Genomic DNA, 17,954 nt, shown 5'->3' with positions numbered 1-17,954 from the left:
CAAACAAGTTACCTTCAGGGCTAAACAATAGTCTGTAGGTGCTTTGTATTTGTTCCGATAATCTTGTCCATAGTAAACATTGATATGGTCCAGCTGAAGAAAGCATACAAGATCCCTGGAAACCTAATACACAAACAAAAGAGTCAGCAACAATTTATCAAATACTCACTAACTATCTCTTAAAGCTCTGCTTCTCTATGTTCTTTGTGTACACTATGCTAGTAAGCTCATTTACTCTCACTATCTTCAAAGCTTACATCGCCAGCCCTTATCTCTTACCTGTTGCCCTGCCCCATATTTTCAACTACCTACAGTATGTTTTCATTCTACTATATTAATCACATTAATTTTCTCCTAGAAGATGGCTTCCTTCTCCACTTATACTCAGTTCTAACAGCAATATCATTAACAACCCGATCTAAAAGTATAAAAGCCCTGGTGTTTTGATTCTCCTCTCCTTCATGACACTTACCTGCTATCTATCACCAAACCTATAGTCATTGCATTTCAGAATTGAAGGGACCTCTGTAAACATGTAGCCTAATATGTGCAAAAAAGAATCTTTTTACAACATCCTAAATAATTATCCAAGTTCTTTAGTAAATTCTTACAGTAACCCTAAATTTTTATCTTTTTAACTTCTACCCACTGTCCCTAGTTCTATTTTCTAAGACCAAGCAAAACAAACTGTTAACTCCTCTTCCATGTGAGCACATTTCAAATACTTAACTATAACTAGCAATCCTTCTTAAGTCTTTTATAGGCTAGACATGCCCAGTTCTTTTCCATGATGGCATAAAAGCAAGTCTTTCACCATTTTTATTTCACTCTTCTGGACACACTCTACCTTGTCAATGTCCTTTCTAAAATGCATGCATCTAGAATTGAACACAACACTTTAAATGTAGTTCAACCAGTCTGATCTATGGATAGGAAAAGAATTCATGAACAAATGAGATAAGGGTTTACAGGAGATAAAGTGAAGATTTTTAATTACATAAAATGAAAAAGGTGTTGAATAAACAAAAACCAACACAGCTAAAATTAGAAGAAAAGTAGGGAAATGGAGAAAGAAATCTTTCTAGCAAGTTTCTCTGACAAAGGTTTCATTTCTAAAATATACAGGGAACTGAGTCAAATTGACAAGAATATTCCCCAATTGATAAATGGTCAAAAGATACGAAGAAATCTAAGTTACCAATAGGCATAAGAAAAAATACTCTAAATCACTAAGTAAGTAGAGAAATGCAAATTAAAACAATGTTGAGGTACCACTTCACACTCGTCAGATTGGCAGAGATGACAAAAGAGGAAGATGACAAATGCTAAAATATTGATTACTTATGGGTAGGCAATATTTCTGAAATGTGTACTCTCTCTTCACCACAGCTATTTAGTGAACCAGAGAGACAGTGTAATCCAGGTTTATGTGTATTGTAAAAAATTTTATTATTTATGCATTTGTATTAATATATTGCTATCTATGGTAGCAATTTCTTTACTGTTAAGTAAATTGTGATGTTTAAGATCTAAAAGTGTCATCACTATGAGAAGTTGGTGTTACACCAGTATCCAATACTCTGCTTTTTAATTATCTGATATTTGCATAAAATATTTGGGAGTTGATTTACCAAAGCAAACTCAATACCTGTTTAGATTCAATTACAAAATATTTCTTAAAAAAAAAAAAAATTAAATGGCTGGAGGATTATTCTGTGCTTTTAGTTGGGTTGCACCAGTATAATAAAAATGACAATACTGACCAACTTAATTTTCCATGTATGCAACTTAAGAACACTAAAAAAAGCAAATTAAAACAACTCTAAGGTTCTACTGTAATCTATCAGATTGGAAAAGATGAGGGACAAAAATAGTCAATTTTGGAAGAGCTGTGGGAAGACAGACATACTAATACTATTGGTGGAGCTCGATACTGGTCTAAATGTTGTGGAAAAAAAATTAGAATTACCCAAGAAAAGTTACTAAACTGATCATACACAATGATTCCACAACAGGCCATATATATAAGAGGTCACAGATAGAAAATAAAAAGTTTTATATTTAACAAAATACTTATAGCAACTTTATTTAAGGTGGGAAAAACTAGAAAGAAAATGATTACTTATCAACAGGAGAATGGATGAACAAATTGCTGTGTATGAACATAATCAAAAATAACTGTTTTATAAGAAACAACACACCTAAAGCATTTTAAGAAACATGGGAGTACTTTTATGAGCTGATGTAGAATGAAGAAAAGCAGAAGTGAGCAAACAAAATGCAATGGCTATTGTAAATAAAAATAACATTAAAAGGCAGTTAAACTCAGATGAATTTCAGCAAATAGTCTTGTTTCTTTAGCACAGAGGATGAAACAAATTTCTCTCCTATTGGCCCAGATGTGGGAGGCTATGGGTGTGGTATATTGTGTATTCTTGGTCAGAAATGATGGCTGCTTTGTCAGTTTTTAGTTGTTCCTTTGTGAGAAATATGCTGGGAAATGTCTGTGAGGCTAAAAATCAAGACAAAACCAAACCAAACCAACAACCACCCACCAAATAACAAAAGCAGTATCAATGAAAGAGTTAAACATTTTTACTCTAAAGAACACACCTTTGCTTTTCCTTTAGGAACATAGTAGATACCAGAAGCTCGCAGGAGAAAATAACGTTTTTTCCAGGACTTCTTGCCATCATCTTTCAGCCACAGCACTCCTTCAAGTTCCGGGACTGTCACAGAACTCCCACAAAAACACTCCTGAAATAGGACAATGTAGAAAGTAGAAAGGATTATAATCCTTAGCTTGTCATAACAAAACTTATTCACATGACATAAGATGTTAACATGAAACCAAAAGCCTTTACTATATGTTGAAACCATTGCGTGCGCTTGTGCACACACATTATTTGCTCAGGGTCACATAACTAGTATGTGAGGCAGAAGTCTAACCCAGATCTTCCTATCTCCAAGCCTAGTACTATAGCTGTTTTAATTAGGTTTTGTTAACATTTTCCCACCCATGAAATATCTCATGTGGATGATCACAAACACCAGTAGTTTTTTTAATCCTTTTACACCTATGTCTCCTAAAAATTCTAACTGAATTGGGGAACTCCTCCCAACTATATTTCCCATGCTAGTATGTAAAGCAATTTGTAAACCTTCTAATTCAGGGATTCTTAACCTGGGTTCATGATTAGATTTCAAAAGATCTGTGAACTTGGATGGGAAAAAATTACACCTTTAATTTCATGTTATTGTTCAGTTGTTTTAGTCTTGTCTGACTCTTTGTGACCCCATTCGAGGTTTTCTTTGTAAAGATCCTGGAATGGTTTGCCATTTCCTTCTCCAGCTCATTTTACAAATGAGGAAACTGAGGCAAACAGGATTAAGTGATTTGCCCAGGGTTATACAGCTAATAAATGACTGAGGTTGGATTTGAACTTAAGTCCTCTTGACTCCAGGCCTGGTGCTGTATTCACTGTACAGTCTTATTTTCATGAACCTCTAATTAAAATTTACCATTTCCTTCAATTATTTAAAAACATTATTCTGAGAAGGGAACTACATGTTTCACCAAACTTGACACAAAAAAGGTTAAGAACCTGTATTTTATATTCTATATAATTATAATTAAATGAAATGTAATTAAAAGTGCCATTTAACAGAAGTACTATACTATCTAATTAACCATTCACAAAATATGTGTTATAGTTATGACAACTAGAAACAAGTCTCTCAATAGAAAACCAAATAATGTATTGTAATTGCAGTAAAATAGTTTCAGAAATTTAAATTTTTAAAAATTTAATGTTCAGACAGCTTATACTTAAAGAAACCACTGCATATATTATGTAATACTACCAGACTTTATATTAATCTACAATGTTTAGATACCAATCTAAATTAGAAAAAAAAACTTGCTAGTTTTGAAAAAAGATGCTCTGCAGCTCAGCACTGTGGTACATGCCTGTGAACCCTGATGCTGGGAGGCTGAGGCTGTTGTGATCACTTGAGCTCCCTTCAGCACTGAGCTAAAGATGACTGGGTTTCCACACTAAGTCTAACACCAATATAGACAGCCCTGCCCCTGGAGGGGTCTAACACCAATACAGACAGAGAGGGCCACCAGGCTGCTTAAGGAAGGGCGAAGCAGTTCAGAAATGAAGCCATTCAAAGTTTCCATGACAGTTAGTAGTATGATCGATCATCTGAGAGTGGCCACCTTCATTTCCAGCCTCAGCAAGAGAGGGAGAACTCAATGAAGATAAGGGAGAGGGTGAATAAAAGAAGGAGTAGTAGAAGAAAATTTGCCATGCCTAGATAAAAGCACCAAGGTACACACAATCTAAAATGCATTTTGTTTTCACTCACCCTCAGCAAGAACTTAAAATGGGGATTGCAAAGAGAAATTTTGCTAAACTACAGTAGAGGTGAAAATAAATCTAATAAGAATCTTTCTTGTTAAAACATCACCTTACTCCCCACCAAAAAACAAAGTGTTCTAAAATACTAATTTCTTGAACTTTAATTTTCTGACATATCAACCAGAAATAATCAAAATGAATTTCTTCTTTTGAACTTTATTTATCCAAAGAGATTACTTTTCTTTTTTCTGCCACTTTTAATTTAAATTTAAAATAAAATTATTCTTAACATCAAATAAAAGAGCATTTCCATAAACAAAATAGAACAGCGAAAGGACTGTACCTGAAAACACAACAAAATTACTTTTAAAAATAATGTCATGGGGCAGCTAGGTGGCGCAGTAGATAGAGGACCAGCCTTGAAGTCAGGAGGACCTGAGTTCAAATCTGGCCTCAGACATATAACACTTACTAGCTGTGTGACCCTAGGTGAGTCACTTAACCCCGTTGCCTAACTTTAAAAAAAAAAAGTCATAGTAAAAAAAAACTGAAACCTCTCTAGTGAATTTATATATTAGTTGTGCTTTCTGGTTAACAGAATAAAATTTGGTAAAAAATAAAACAAAACAAAACGAAAAAACAAATGAAAAACAGGTTTCCCAGAGAACTAAAAATATTAAGGAAGTATCAAAGATAATAGAAATAATGTTTAAGGGGTTATGAAAAAGAGCTCATTTATACAATGTTGGTAGGACTATAATTGCTTTAACATCAACCATGAAGTAAACTGTTCATATCCTTTGACTCAGAAAGTCATAAAACCCAAGAAGTCAAAGGTAGAAGAGAAAAGTTCTATATGTACCAAAATATTCATCACACTGTTTGTGGGGGCAAAAAACTAGAAACACAGTGAGTGTCCCTTTTTTATGGAGTGGCTGAACACTGGCTGAACATAAAAAAATAAACATAAAGGAATATTATTGGACATCATAAATGATGAAAAAGGCAGAGAAATGTTAAGAATATTTTACATCAAGCGATACTGAGTGTAACAAGCAGAACTAGTAGAACAGTATTACACACTAGCTATAATAATATAAATGAAAACAACTCTAAAAGGAAGTCAAATTCTAAGAAATCAAAGTCATCAATATCTTTATCCCAGAAAGCAGATGATGAAACACATCTCCCTCCTTCATTTTGGTGGAAAAGTTAGTACTATTGGTACAAGTGTAGAATGTTGTATATATAGCCAGAAGTGGTTGCTATGTGAGTTAATTTTGCTTAAATTCTTTGGTTACAAGGCAGGATTCAATAAGTGGGGGTGGGGGAAGGTGTGATGAATATACAAAAATGACTGTGACATAAATACAAAAGTTATCAACAAAACTTACTCTTAAAAAGTAAGGAAAGTTCACAAAATTGAAAAATTCTTTGCCTTTTAATTACTATGGTTACATACAAAGAATCCTGGCAACATAAAACTCCAACAATTAAAATACAATTTCTGCTAATAACCCTTTCTGGCAAAAGGCTGTTTTAAATACTCATGAAAAAAAGATTCAAGTACTGTATATGTAACAATAGCTTTCAAGTTATATTTTTGAAAATACCATTTAAAAATGCATTTACAGTTTTACCTCCAGCAGTACTTCTTTATTTCTGTCTGCCATCTCAGATGTTTCCTTTTTCCCCAGAAGATAATTCTGAAAGAGAAAACAAAGACATTAAATTTAAGGATCTAAAATAAAGTAAAAGTTTATGACTAAAAACCTAAATTCTACATATTCCTTTATCACATGCATGCTGTTGCCTCCTTTAAAAAAATCTTTTCTGTTCCCTTGTCACTAAACACTAGCACCACCAGATGTCTGCCACTGCTCAGCAGAAATGATACTTCATGGTTAATAATATTTTTTATATTAAGACAAATACCTTTTGCCTTTAATACTGGTGATATTTCTCATTAGTATTAATTGAAATAATAGGAATTGGAAATTAACAGGAATTTTATTTATTCAGTTAATTTTTGAAAAGTGTAATATCAGTAAGTTTTCCTGATAATTATGAAACATTAACCCCAATTACATGCTTAGTATTAAGATCTGAGAGGGAATCAGGAAGGTGTCATAGTTCAACTTTTCCTTCCTCTTAAGAGATGAAGTTGAGACCCAGTGAGGTTAGTTGACTTGTCCAAGGTTACACAATTAGTCCATAACAGAGATAGTATCTGAATCCAAGTCCTTTGACTTCAATTCCACTATTATTTCTACTGTAACACAGCTATTTCTCACCAAGGAAAAATACTAGTATTTGCCATTACGAAGTACTAAAATCAAGTTAAAAGCACTGAAATAGATAATGTAAACATAGGATTTACACAAGGAAAGGAGCTTTAGGGTTATTTAGTTCAAGCAGCTTATTTTACAGATGAGTAAACTAAGGCTCAAAGAAACTACAACTGAAGTGACACAATTCTTCAACAAAAAGAACACAAAATGAACATAGTATACGTGTCAGGTGAAGGACCCCAAAAGCCACAATGCCCAAGGAGAATTTAATATCATTTCCTTGCAAGGTACATAGCTGGGTCATCCAATGAACATTCAACAGACAGAGATGCTAATTTATAAGCCATTTATTTCTCAAGAAAGATGTTCAAGCCCAGAGGCTGTTGAAAAGTAGTAGCTACTTCTGTCACCCTATGATGCGGATAAGCACTTATCACTTTTGAGGGCTAGTGTTTTGATCCTTAGGGTATCCACAAAGGCCAGAAAGCAAGTCATGCCATAGTGCTCTACACTTGTCATCAGATTGTCCATCTTTCAAAACAGTTACTTGATTAGGTCAGAAAAGCAAATAAACTATATTTCAACCTTAGAAAATTTTTTAGGCTTACCTGGGGATTTTTGAAAAGTGCATATTTTTCTATACGTTCCACAAAGATAAGCTTGTTTTGACTATCTCTTGTCCAGTTTAGAAGATTTTCAACTAAGTTTTCATGATCTTCAAAGATTCTCTCTGCCCAAATGACAAAGTTTTATTAGTACTTCATTGCTGTAACAATCTCAGAATTAGATTATTTTACATTACAGTCTAGTACTCATTGAAGACTTCTGGGTAAGGAGTGACATGATCTGAGCATCCTAATGCTAGATCCATAATGTATTTAGCAGCCTTACATGGCTTAAATTTCCCTTAAACAAAGGAGGTGGAAGAAAACTTAAAGTAAACACTGTGGGAATTGAGTGAACCCCACTGACTCCATCTTATGACTCAATTCTGGATCTAGCTCAGTTCATTTTCTGTTCAATTACAGGATTAGTCCAATTTCTGTCTTGTAATAAAATTTTATGTAATTATGGGAATAAAATTTTATGTAATTATGATAAAACTTTACTGTATTGTTTGAACCTAACTCTGTATAGCTGGGAGGCTGGACCATCTCAACCTGTTGCTTAGAGACCCTTAACTAAAGCCCTAGGTGATAATGACTAGAGACCCAGTCAGATCCAAAGACTGATGTAAAGAGTTTTCTCACAATTATACATCTCAAGCAACCCATATGTCTTATTTGAAAACTGGTCCCATACTGGTTCATCAGTTATTCTTTCCATTTTCTTTTGATTGAATACAGATGCTCGGGATTTCTGATTTCAGGGAATTGTACCAGTTTGCTCTCCTCTTCCTAACTTGGAAGGTCCCTAATCTTTCCTCAAATTAGAAATCAGATTAATATTTTATCCTGGTTAATTGTTTTCTTTTGATTAATTAGTTTTATTTGATTGCTTTTAATAGATAAAAATTTGGTTCACTCTATACTCAGGTTCTTTGGACTGACTGGAAAGTCTATTGAACTGTTTATTATACCTATCTTGCTAATAAATTTTATAGGTCAGACTGTTTCCTCAGTTATTATTAAGTATCTACCACAATGATGGACTAAATGAGTACTTGGGTTCCTTTCTACTCTGAGATTCAAGATGTGGAGAAATCATTCAACAAATATTTAACTTATGCTATATGTAAGTCATTGTGATAGATGTTGGAGGGGAAAGAGGCTGGAAACGGATTATTAGAGGTCTTTGTTTATCAAGCTAAAGAGCTTGGGTTTTATTTGGTAAACACTGGGGAAGGTTTTTGATTTTGTAAAAATGTGATATGTTCAGAGATGTTCATGATGAAGATGAATTAGTTGTCTCTGAATACCTGGCAGGGCAGTGAAAAGAATGCTGGATTTGGACTCAGGAGACCTAGTTTGAATCTTTTCAAACTTCAGTTTCCTCATCTCTGGACTAAACCAGCTTCTAGAATGAAAGGTTTTTCTAGCCCTAAGCTCCTAAGATTTGGCAAGGGATAAGAATGAAGCAAAGTAAAAAAACCAAAACCAGTCACTTAGGTGACTGGTGCCCATTAAAGAAACAGGGAAATCAGAAGGAGCCAGTATTGAAGAGGAATAATGTTTGGCTGATTTGGAATGAGATTTAAGAATGGTCAACAGTTTATTAAATGAATTTAGATTACTATATAAAACAAAGGTAGCTTAATTTTAGATGAAGCAATCATTGTAACCTTAGATTCATTATAACCTTATAAATGGGAGTGTGAAATTAAGATGGATTTTAAGCCTATCTTCAAAACACTATTTCTTAAACAAAAACAAAAAAATGTTCCTAACTTTAAGTTGCAGAAACAATAGGTGCTACATATTAAGACATAATCAGGCTATCTATCATACACAATGGACAAATAAGTAGCTATGAATAATGAAAAGGCATTCCTATTCTAACTTTTAGACATTCTTGTCAGTTGGGTACTCCTCCCCTTAAAACATACTCACACAAAATATGATTTTCATTAAAATTTTATGAAATTTTGTGGTGCCAGTGACAGCATAAATAATATAAAATCACTATAGCACACCATGGTTGAAGCAACTATTGCTACCTTAATGAAGTAAATCATCATACATGGTTAATAGAAGTAGCCAATTCCTATAGTGTTGAGATAATCTCCAAAGATGAGTTTTTTTAGCTTGAAAAAAAAGGAAACAAGGAAATTTTATTAAATAAATAATAATATGATAAAGCAGCTGAAGGATAGACATATAGATATAATGGAAGAAAAAAGGTCAAGAAAAAAGGCTACTTGAAAAACCTTTCCAAATTAAAAGTGGGTTTGGGTATAGGGTATGAATACTTAATTTGTGATTCCTTCTAAGACCAGAACCCCTATTTTTATTTCCAACAGCACCTTGGTTTCTGGATCAACAAAGGTGTATTAGTGTTAATATTACCATAAGGCCATCAAAATATATTTCAGAGGCACTAGTATTACCATTTTAAATAAAAATATATGATTTTGGATTTAAGTAGGACACCAATTCAAATGCATTCCCTCATCACCTTTGCCTCTTAGAATCAATAGTTTCATTCCAAGTTCATCTCAAGCACATATTGTACATAAGGCAGTTCCTGATCCTCCACTTAGAGCCCCCCCCCCATTACTTTGCATTTACTTTTATATACTTACAAAATTACTTGTTATCTTCCCAGATAAAATATCACTCCTTGAAGGCAGGGGCTGTTTAATTTTTATCTTTCTATCTATCCCCGGTGCCTAGCCTTGTGTCTGATACATGGAAGGCGCTTTAAAAATTACCGACCAATTGATTTATACTTAGAAAATTAGTAAATTATAGCACTGACTTTAACAATGCTCAATATTCACCACTACCTATACACAGAAGGAAAAAACAGGCCAATCAGATTTCCTCATCTAAACTAATTTCCAAAGGATACAAATTAAAAATCAATAGTCACTAGCAACTTTAACAGCTCTATTTAAATTAAAAAAAAAAAAAAACCTAAGGAAATACTGGAGGGTAAAAAACTCTAGAGGAAAAAAACTTAAGATTAGTTTCTTAGAAAGTGAGTATTTACTTTGGAATATTTATTGATTCAGGGGCTATAATAATAATAATAATAGAGAATATTTGCATAGTACTTTAAAAATTTGCAAAGCACTTTAAATTATCACATTTGAAACTGCAGAACAATTCCTGTGAAGTAGTATGCCCATTTTATAGATGAGGTAAAAGAGGTAGTGAGGGGCTAAGTAACTCACACAGGTTCATACAGTTAAGTTAATATGTGAGGTAGCACTTAAACTCAGGTCTTCCTGACTCCCAAGTCCAGAGCTCAATCTGCTATGCCATTTACACTGGACTTATATTACACTCTTATAGAAGCTAAAGTAGTTTCTGGTAAGAGATTTTATTCTTCAATACCATATTAAGGACTTCCTCCATTAAAACCATCATCATTAGATCACAGATTTAGAACTAGAAGGGATGCTGGAGGTCATCTAGGCCAAAAGAGAGGTAGTGATTTACCCATGGTCACACAGGAATAACAACAACGATAATTTTTATATATATAGTGTTTTATAGTTTGCAAAGCTATGTTATATGTTATACAACAATGGAAATAAATCGATAAAATAACAAAAAGTAAGGTGAAATTAAATTTACCATAATGCCATAATGGCATCAAGGTAACTTTGGGAATCTAAAATTATAATACAAAAACCACTTTTGATGTAAGACCCTTTTTATATTCTTCCCATTAAAAGGTTTTCCATTTATCTCTGAAAAATCAGACATAAGCAACATGAGCATAATTGTATTAGGATAAAATGATTGGTTGATTGTACACAATTCTAAGGAAATATAGTATTTTTCATGCTTTGTTCTGTCCACAATAAAGACGTGAGTGAAATGGCATGGATATGGTTAATAGTCTTCTATTACATTATAATCTAAGCAACAATTAGACGAATCAGATGCTATAAACACAGAGAAAAAAATCCAAATTATGAAAAAACTACAACCAAATTTATAACAATAAATAGGATTTTTAAAGTATGCTTTTATAGAGAGTAAGACAACTGATCTTAAAAAGATATAAAAGACTAGTACAACAAAATTACTAACCCATTTGTAATTCGGAGATGGTCTCTACTAGTGACCAGTCTAAGCTATAGCCACAGTGTGACTTGTCCATCAGGTTATCCAGTACTTGTCTCACTGTCTGCCTCTCGTCTACCATCATTGTTTTAGAGCTGTCATCAGACATGTGGACTCTAATTACAAGCTGTAACAGATAAAAAATTTAAAAAACAAAAAACATTATGAAAGTAATTTTTTTCCAAGTCATTCTTTATTAGTAACAATATCTAAATAAAAATTAAATTTTTGAAAATCTATATTCAATTCACATAAAATATATATACATATACAATCTCATTTGAGCTTTATAGTAATCCTAAGGGGCTTTATTATTCCTGTTTTATAGATGAGGAAACTGAGGTTCAAAGCACCTCAGCCCAAATTAAAACTACAGGGCAAGAGTAGAAAGCCTTGTAACCAGCATTCTTTCTACTATACCAGGCTGCTTCTTAAAAAGAAAAATAAAAAACAAAAAAACTCTTAAAATATAATCATCAACAAAAACCTTTATCATCCTTTTACTTTATTGGCTTATCTGCCTCCTAATATCTAGCTGGGATGAACTAAATTGAAGGAATGAGGTTTTTGTTGTTTATTGGAGGGGGAAAAGAGTGAAAAAAATGGCAGGCCTTTTCTTTTTTTTTTTTTTGGTGTGTGAAGCAATTAGGGTTAAGTGACTTGCCCAGGGCCACACAGCTGGTAAGTGTCAAAAGTGTCTGGTTTGAGGCCGGATTTGAACTCAGGTCCTCCTGACTCCAAGCCTGGTGTTCTATCCACTTTGCCCCCTAGCTGCCTTTTCTATATAAAGAAAAAAAGGATATAGAATTCAAAACAAGGTAGGGTAAAAATCTTAAAATAGATTCTTACAATACTTGTGTTCTTGAATTATTTTAAGGCTTTTTTTTTTAAGGACATGTTTTGGTTGAAAATTAAGAAAGTTATTCCATGTTCTAACCAAACTGAACTCCTAGCCATTTCCTGAACTTGCCATTTTATCTCCTCTTCTATTTATACATTTACACAAGGTGTCCCAAATGCATGGAATGTACTTCCTCCTCCACTCTGCCCCTAGGAATCTTTATCTTTCTTCAAGGTTCAGCTTGGGGCCACCTTCTCTTAGAAGTCTTCCCTGAGCTGCCCCATTGTGAAGCTCTTTCTCTTTACAGAGTTCCTCTATACTTGTCCTTGTAGTACAGGTTTTACCTCCCCATTACAATTTCAGTTCCTTAAAGACTCTTTCTATTCTATCTCCAGCCTCGAGCACACTACTGTACATACTGTAGGCACTTTGTAAAGTTTGCTGAATTTGTTGCAATAACTAGAAAGTTGTATTAACCAGAAAGACATATTAAAAGTTTAGCCAAGAAAAGTAACATGTGCCTAAATGTCATCAAGTGAACAGAGGCATTGCTAACAAATGAAATAACATCTGTTGGCCATTGCCATCTGCAAGGCACATAACCTAATCAATTACATAAATTTAGCAAGCCTTCTAAGAGTTCCAAACTGGCTAATGTAATAAATGGTCTGAGAAGTCCTTCCCCCCCCCCCCCCCCCCCCCGATAATTAACATCCATTACTTCAAAAGGTCTGTGACTCCAGCAGTCTAAGCATAACTAATGCTTTAGTTAATAGTTACCCCCATTGCTGTTGCTCAGAGTATTTATTGCCTTCTCTTCTGAGAAGCCTCTGACCTTAGCTTGGTTCGCTAGGCCTTTCAGCTTGGTAGACAGACCCTGCCACAGCTTCTAGTCCCCTGGCTAATTGAATACACTTCTAATTCTATGCCATTCTGACATACAGTTCACAAACATACAATTAAAATGGCTCTCTTCTGAAATTTTCGTTTGGCTGTATTTTCTTTATAGTTCAAGAAAAGGGGGAAAAAAACCTAACCCTAAATAAAAAGTCTGGTTTGAAATAAGCAGTAAAATATTTGAAATTTGTATTAGAACTGGTGTTGCGGAAAATTATCTAAAACAATATGGAGAAATTAAATTAAGGGCTGAACCCCCCTAATATTTTAAAAAGCGCACACATGTGTGTAATGTTATATAAATGAGGTTCCTGTTCTCTATCAACTACTGCATCTGTAGCAATATTTCTAGTTTCCTGGGTGAAATATGTCAAGTAGCAACTTCTGACAGGTTCCTATAAAGTGGAGATTACTGTCTTCTATTTTAAAAGAATGACGAAAGCAATTAAAAAAAATTTAAATATAGAAACAAATACTTGTAATCCCTTAGAACTAGCTTTAATTTGCTTGTTGTTCCAGTGCCTAGCAGTGTCTGGCACACAGTAGGTGCTTAATATATGTTTACTGAAATGAATTGTCAACAATCCTGCAAGTAGACTATCTGATTGTTATCTATTAAGGATTGTATTGAAGCACACAAGGCTGAAATTATGAACCAGGCTGCTAATCTAATTAAGATTAGGCTGGTCTCAAGCAATATTTATTTCAGAAAAACTTTAAACTTGTTTTCCTTCGTAACACACCCCCAAAATCCATTATGTCGTAGTAGACATTTTATAAATTAATAAAACCCCAAGCCAGCCTGAAGCCCCAGGCCACCTTCTTCACTTGGGCTTCTTTAATCTTCTCCAGTGCCACTCGGATCTTTTCTGCCTTCACTTTGGCTGCCTGTTCTTCCTGTGAACACAAGACAATTGAGATAAACAAATGCCCAGAGGATTAGCATACTGTGAAAATTAGGCTTTTAAAAAAATGCTTAGGGTTAGTTTGGGGAATGAATTTTTAAAAGTATACAATTCCCCCATGCTTAAAAGTTCAGAATATATATTTTGAAAGAAAAAAAATGAAAATCTGGATAGTTCTTACAGAAGATAGCTTTTTACAAAATCTACCATGCCCAACAGACTAGTTTAGTCACCAAAATGAATTAGTTTTATAGTATAGCAGTTAAGTTTGTATATTCTAAGATTATGCTAAATTTGATTCTATCAAAATATGAAGATCATATAGTTAAGTTATGGGGGAATATATAGACCCAAGATATTATAAGCTAAAGCATAGTGTTGATTTTGTTTGCTAATAAATCTTTGCCCTTAATGCAAACCTCTTTGAATTTAAACTCTCTGCAAAGGACAGCAGCTGAACTTAGCTAACTTTTTTTCAGTTACATTGCGACAATATTCCCAAGAAATTATATTTAGAAGAAAAAGTAATGTCTGTCTTTTTTTTTTTAAATATGAAACTACAATACAGGCATATTTTCATTCTAAAAACGATACAAAAATAAGTACAGTCTGTTACATAAAAACAGGACCTGCTTTTAAAGTTTTTAACCTTCTAAGACAGTCAGTTAGTTGTACTTCATGTTAGTAAATTCCGGCTGATCTGTATTCATTCCTTTGCTAGGTTAAAAAAAAAAAAAGTTGATTGCAAAAGAATTTCCAAAGTACTCAATTTGGTGTCTTGGGAACTTCTTAGATAAGTATGTCTAAGAAGTTCCCAAAACATTAGATTAAAATGACCAAGAATTAAATATATGGTTTAACCATTTTTCTAGTTTTCCTAAAAGAATATTTTATATGCTAACATCCATACTTACTTGTAATTTCCAAGAATAGGCCATATGAACACTGTAGCAGTAATCTCCAAATTAAAAAAGAAAAAAAAAACTCTCAAAAAATAAAACCTTTCCTAGTAAAGGATGATTTAAAAATTTTCTAATGCAGGTGAGGCATCTAAAGAAAAACTTTAAGAGATTTAAGAGGAACAAAGCCCAAACTTTTTAATTCCATTGGCTCCTTTCCACTGGCCTCCCTTCTAATTCCCAATTGACCCCTATCCCAAATACAACCTAGATTACAGTTACATGGCTAAGTCCTTTAAAACAGTGGTTAAAGAAAGTTTCTATTAAAGTACTTGGCTCCAAAAACCATTCATATACTTTTCTTCATTAAAAATCAGGGCAATGAAAGTCTGCTATGTTTAATAGATCTGTCCCATGCCTTTGCACCAGTAGCTGAAACTCCTGTCCTAGCCATAACCCACTGCACCTAACTCCTTCTTGAGAGCAATTCTTCTCTTCTTTACCTGCGTCACTCCACACTCTAGGCTGCCTCCCCTGTTTCAGGCTTTGTATTTACTACTCTGTTAGACAGTGTGAGTGAAACAAGTAGACTGGGGAGAGCAGTGGGCTTGTTCACCAGGAATCTGATCCTTGAAAAGAAGCTGGTGAATTAACAAAAGCATAAAGCTCCAGCCTGAAATACTATCTGAAAACTCAGCTAGGCAAAGAACAGAGCATTTTATTTTGAAGGTGCTGAGGTATAAGATAAGATTGATTGATTTTGTAAAGGTGTGCTCATTTAATGAAGATTGACTCATCCAAATAAATCAGTAAAACATAGCTGACTCTTCATTGTATATTTTAATGGAAGATATTTAAAATTCAACTTCAACAGTGGGGCAAAATTATATATGAAAATGTTTACATGAAATCCTTAGGTTAGTTAATATTTTTCTGTGTTTCTCCAACAAAGTGTTTACAAATTCTTTTCTGCTTTAGAGGGCATGTTTTGCTTACGGCTATTAGGTTATAAGAATGCTTCTTGCCTTTGGAAATTGAACAAGATGACCTCACACAGAAAAGGGGAAAAGATTTCATCATTCAAATTGACATATTTCTTAAACAGGGTAAGAAGATACTTAATACCACACAGTACCAAAAGACTGGTTAGTAAATATTCACTGATGATGAGTTTTGTTCAGAATACTTAAAAGAGCTGGTAATTTTTTTTTTAACGAGGCATGGTGAAGTGGAAAAAGGACTGATTTGGCATCAGAGACTACTGACTCAAACTCTAACTGCTGTCTATCAGGCACATGAGACCCTATGTAAATCAGGCAGCCTTTCTGGGTTTCAAAAAAGAGCTTGCTCCAGAGTTCAAAGAACTGGGTTTGAATCCTAGCTAGTCTACCTATTAGCTCAGTTACCACTGGTGTGGCTTTTGGCCACCTGATTCCTCTTTTCTGGGGTTTATTTCTCTTATTTGTAAAATGAGAGGCTTGAATTACATGATTCCTTCTAGCTCTAAATCTAGGCTTCCCTAATTTGTCTTGATTTTTTCCAATATCTTTTTATTGACAATATGTCTCCCAAACCCCAGGGAAAAATAGCAGCAGCAACACCACCATACCACATATTAGGTTTTGAAGTCTCTCAGTACTTTGTCTCAATTCCTCTCTTATTTCATACTTTCGGTCAACCTAAGCATAAATAACAGTCAAACAGACAAAAATAACCTTACCTTCTTTTCTTTACTAAAAGGGAAAAAGCAAACCATTGTCTCCTGAAAAATTCTTTTCATAGCTATCAAAGACCATCAAAAACCAAGCCTCCTCCAATTTGCATTACGGACGAAAACAGGGTCGAGATCTCTTGATTATAATTAGGAAAGTCAATGAGGTAGACTAAAAAAAAATGCTGTAAAGCTCTGGAGCATTTTCTTTTTTGTATAAAAATTTGAAAACTCTGAGAAAAAAGCAACAATAGCCAAAGGAAATGGAAACAGAAAGTTTGAGGTCACTAATTCTAGAAATCATTAACCCAAGAACAACTCATACTAAAATTAGGGAGGTGAATTAGTATGCCTCAAGGTTTGATGAAAACTGGTTTATATCAACTTCCCAAAGAAGTCACATACCTGATGGATATCACTGACTGCCCACCATCTGAAATTAAATGTCACAGCCCTTATGGCCATGAAGGAGAGTTCAAAGATAGGACATTCACAATGAGAAAAGTTTATGAGACTGAGGCATCCAGTAGTAGTTTGAATGCCTTCCCTAAAGCAGAGGAAAATAGGAAGGCCTAGAATGGCCATTTCTTGGACTAACATCTTTTTCAGTCAGTCACTGAGAGTTGCTAATAGAATAATGGCATTCGGGGTCAGAGGGCGCCAGAATCAGGAACACATTCACATATCCAGCAGTGGCTGGGTACAGTCGACAGAGTGCTAGACCAGGAATCAGGAAAACCTGTGTTCAAATTCAGCCTCCATCATTTAAGAATTGTGTAACCCTGTACAAGTCACAAATTCTTTCTGCCTTATTTTTTTCAAATATAAAATGAGGATAATAATAGCACCTACCTCCTAGAGTTGTCATGAGGATAAAATGAAATAATATTTGAAAAGCACTTTGCAAATCTTAAAGTGCTACATAAATGTGAGCTATTATTACTATTACAGCTAGGTGGCACCATAGTGCACAAAGTACCAGGCCAGGAGTCAGGAAATCTCATTTTTTGAGTGCAAATCTGGCCTCAGACACTTATTAGTTGTATGACCCATGGCAAGTCACTTAGACCTGTTTGCCTTAGTTTCCTCATCTGTAAGATGAGCTAGAGAAGAAAACAGCAAACCACTCCTGTATCTTTCCCAAGAAAACCCCAAATGGGGTCACCAAGAGTTGCACACGACTGAAACAACTGAACAACATTATTATTAACTGATGTTATTATTTTTCCCTGTCTATTATTATCATGACAATACAAATGGAGAGTACTGCTATTCCCGATAAGAAAAATGACTGGCACTGCATTTTC

The 17,954-nt window shown here is 34.1% G+C and overlaps 1 protein-coding gene across 7 annotated transcripts in view; it reads right to left on the bottom strand.

Moving 5' to 3' along the window:
• RAPH1 (Ras association (RalGDS/AF-6) and pleckstrin homology domains 1) overlaps positions 1-17,954 on the bottom strand; it is a 131,141-nt gene that overhangs the window by 35,922 nt on the left and 77,265 nt on the right. For all 7 annotated transcript variants that reach the window (XM_027873600.1, XM_027873595.1, XM_027873596.1 and 4 more), the window contains 6 exons: positions 13,952-14,029; positions 11,362-11,521; positions 7,267-7,388; positions 6,008-6,073; positions 2,614-2,757; positions 13-123 (listed from right to left, as the gene is read on the bottom strand). In XM_027873600.1, coding sequence (XP_027729401.1) covers positions 13-123; positions 2,614-2,757; positions 6,008-6,073; positions 7,267-7,388; positions 11,362-11,521; positions 13,952-14,029 — 681 coding nt within the window. The remainder of the gene's footprint in view (positions 1-12; positions 124-2,613; positions 2,758-6,007; positions 6,074-7,266; positions 7,389-11,361; positions 11,522-13,951; positions 14,030-17,954) is intronic.

This window comes from Vombatus ursinus, unplaced genomic scaffold (genome assembly GCF_900497805.2).
Source record: "Vombatus ursinus unplaced genomic scaffold, bare-nosed wombat genome assembly UNPS02014802.1, whole genome shotgun sequence".
Taxonomy (NCBI): domain Eukaryota; kingdom Metazoa; phylum Chordata; class Mammalia; order Diprotodontia; family Vombatidae; genus Vombatus; species Vombatus ursinus.
This window is presented reverse-complemented; position numbering and strand designations above follow the sequence as displayed.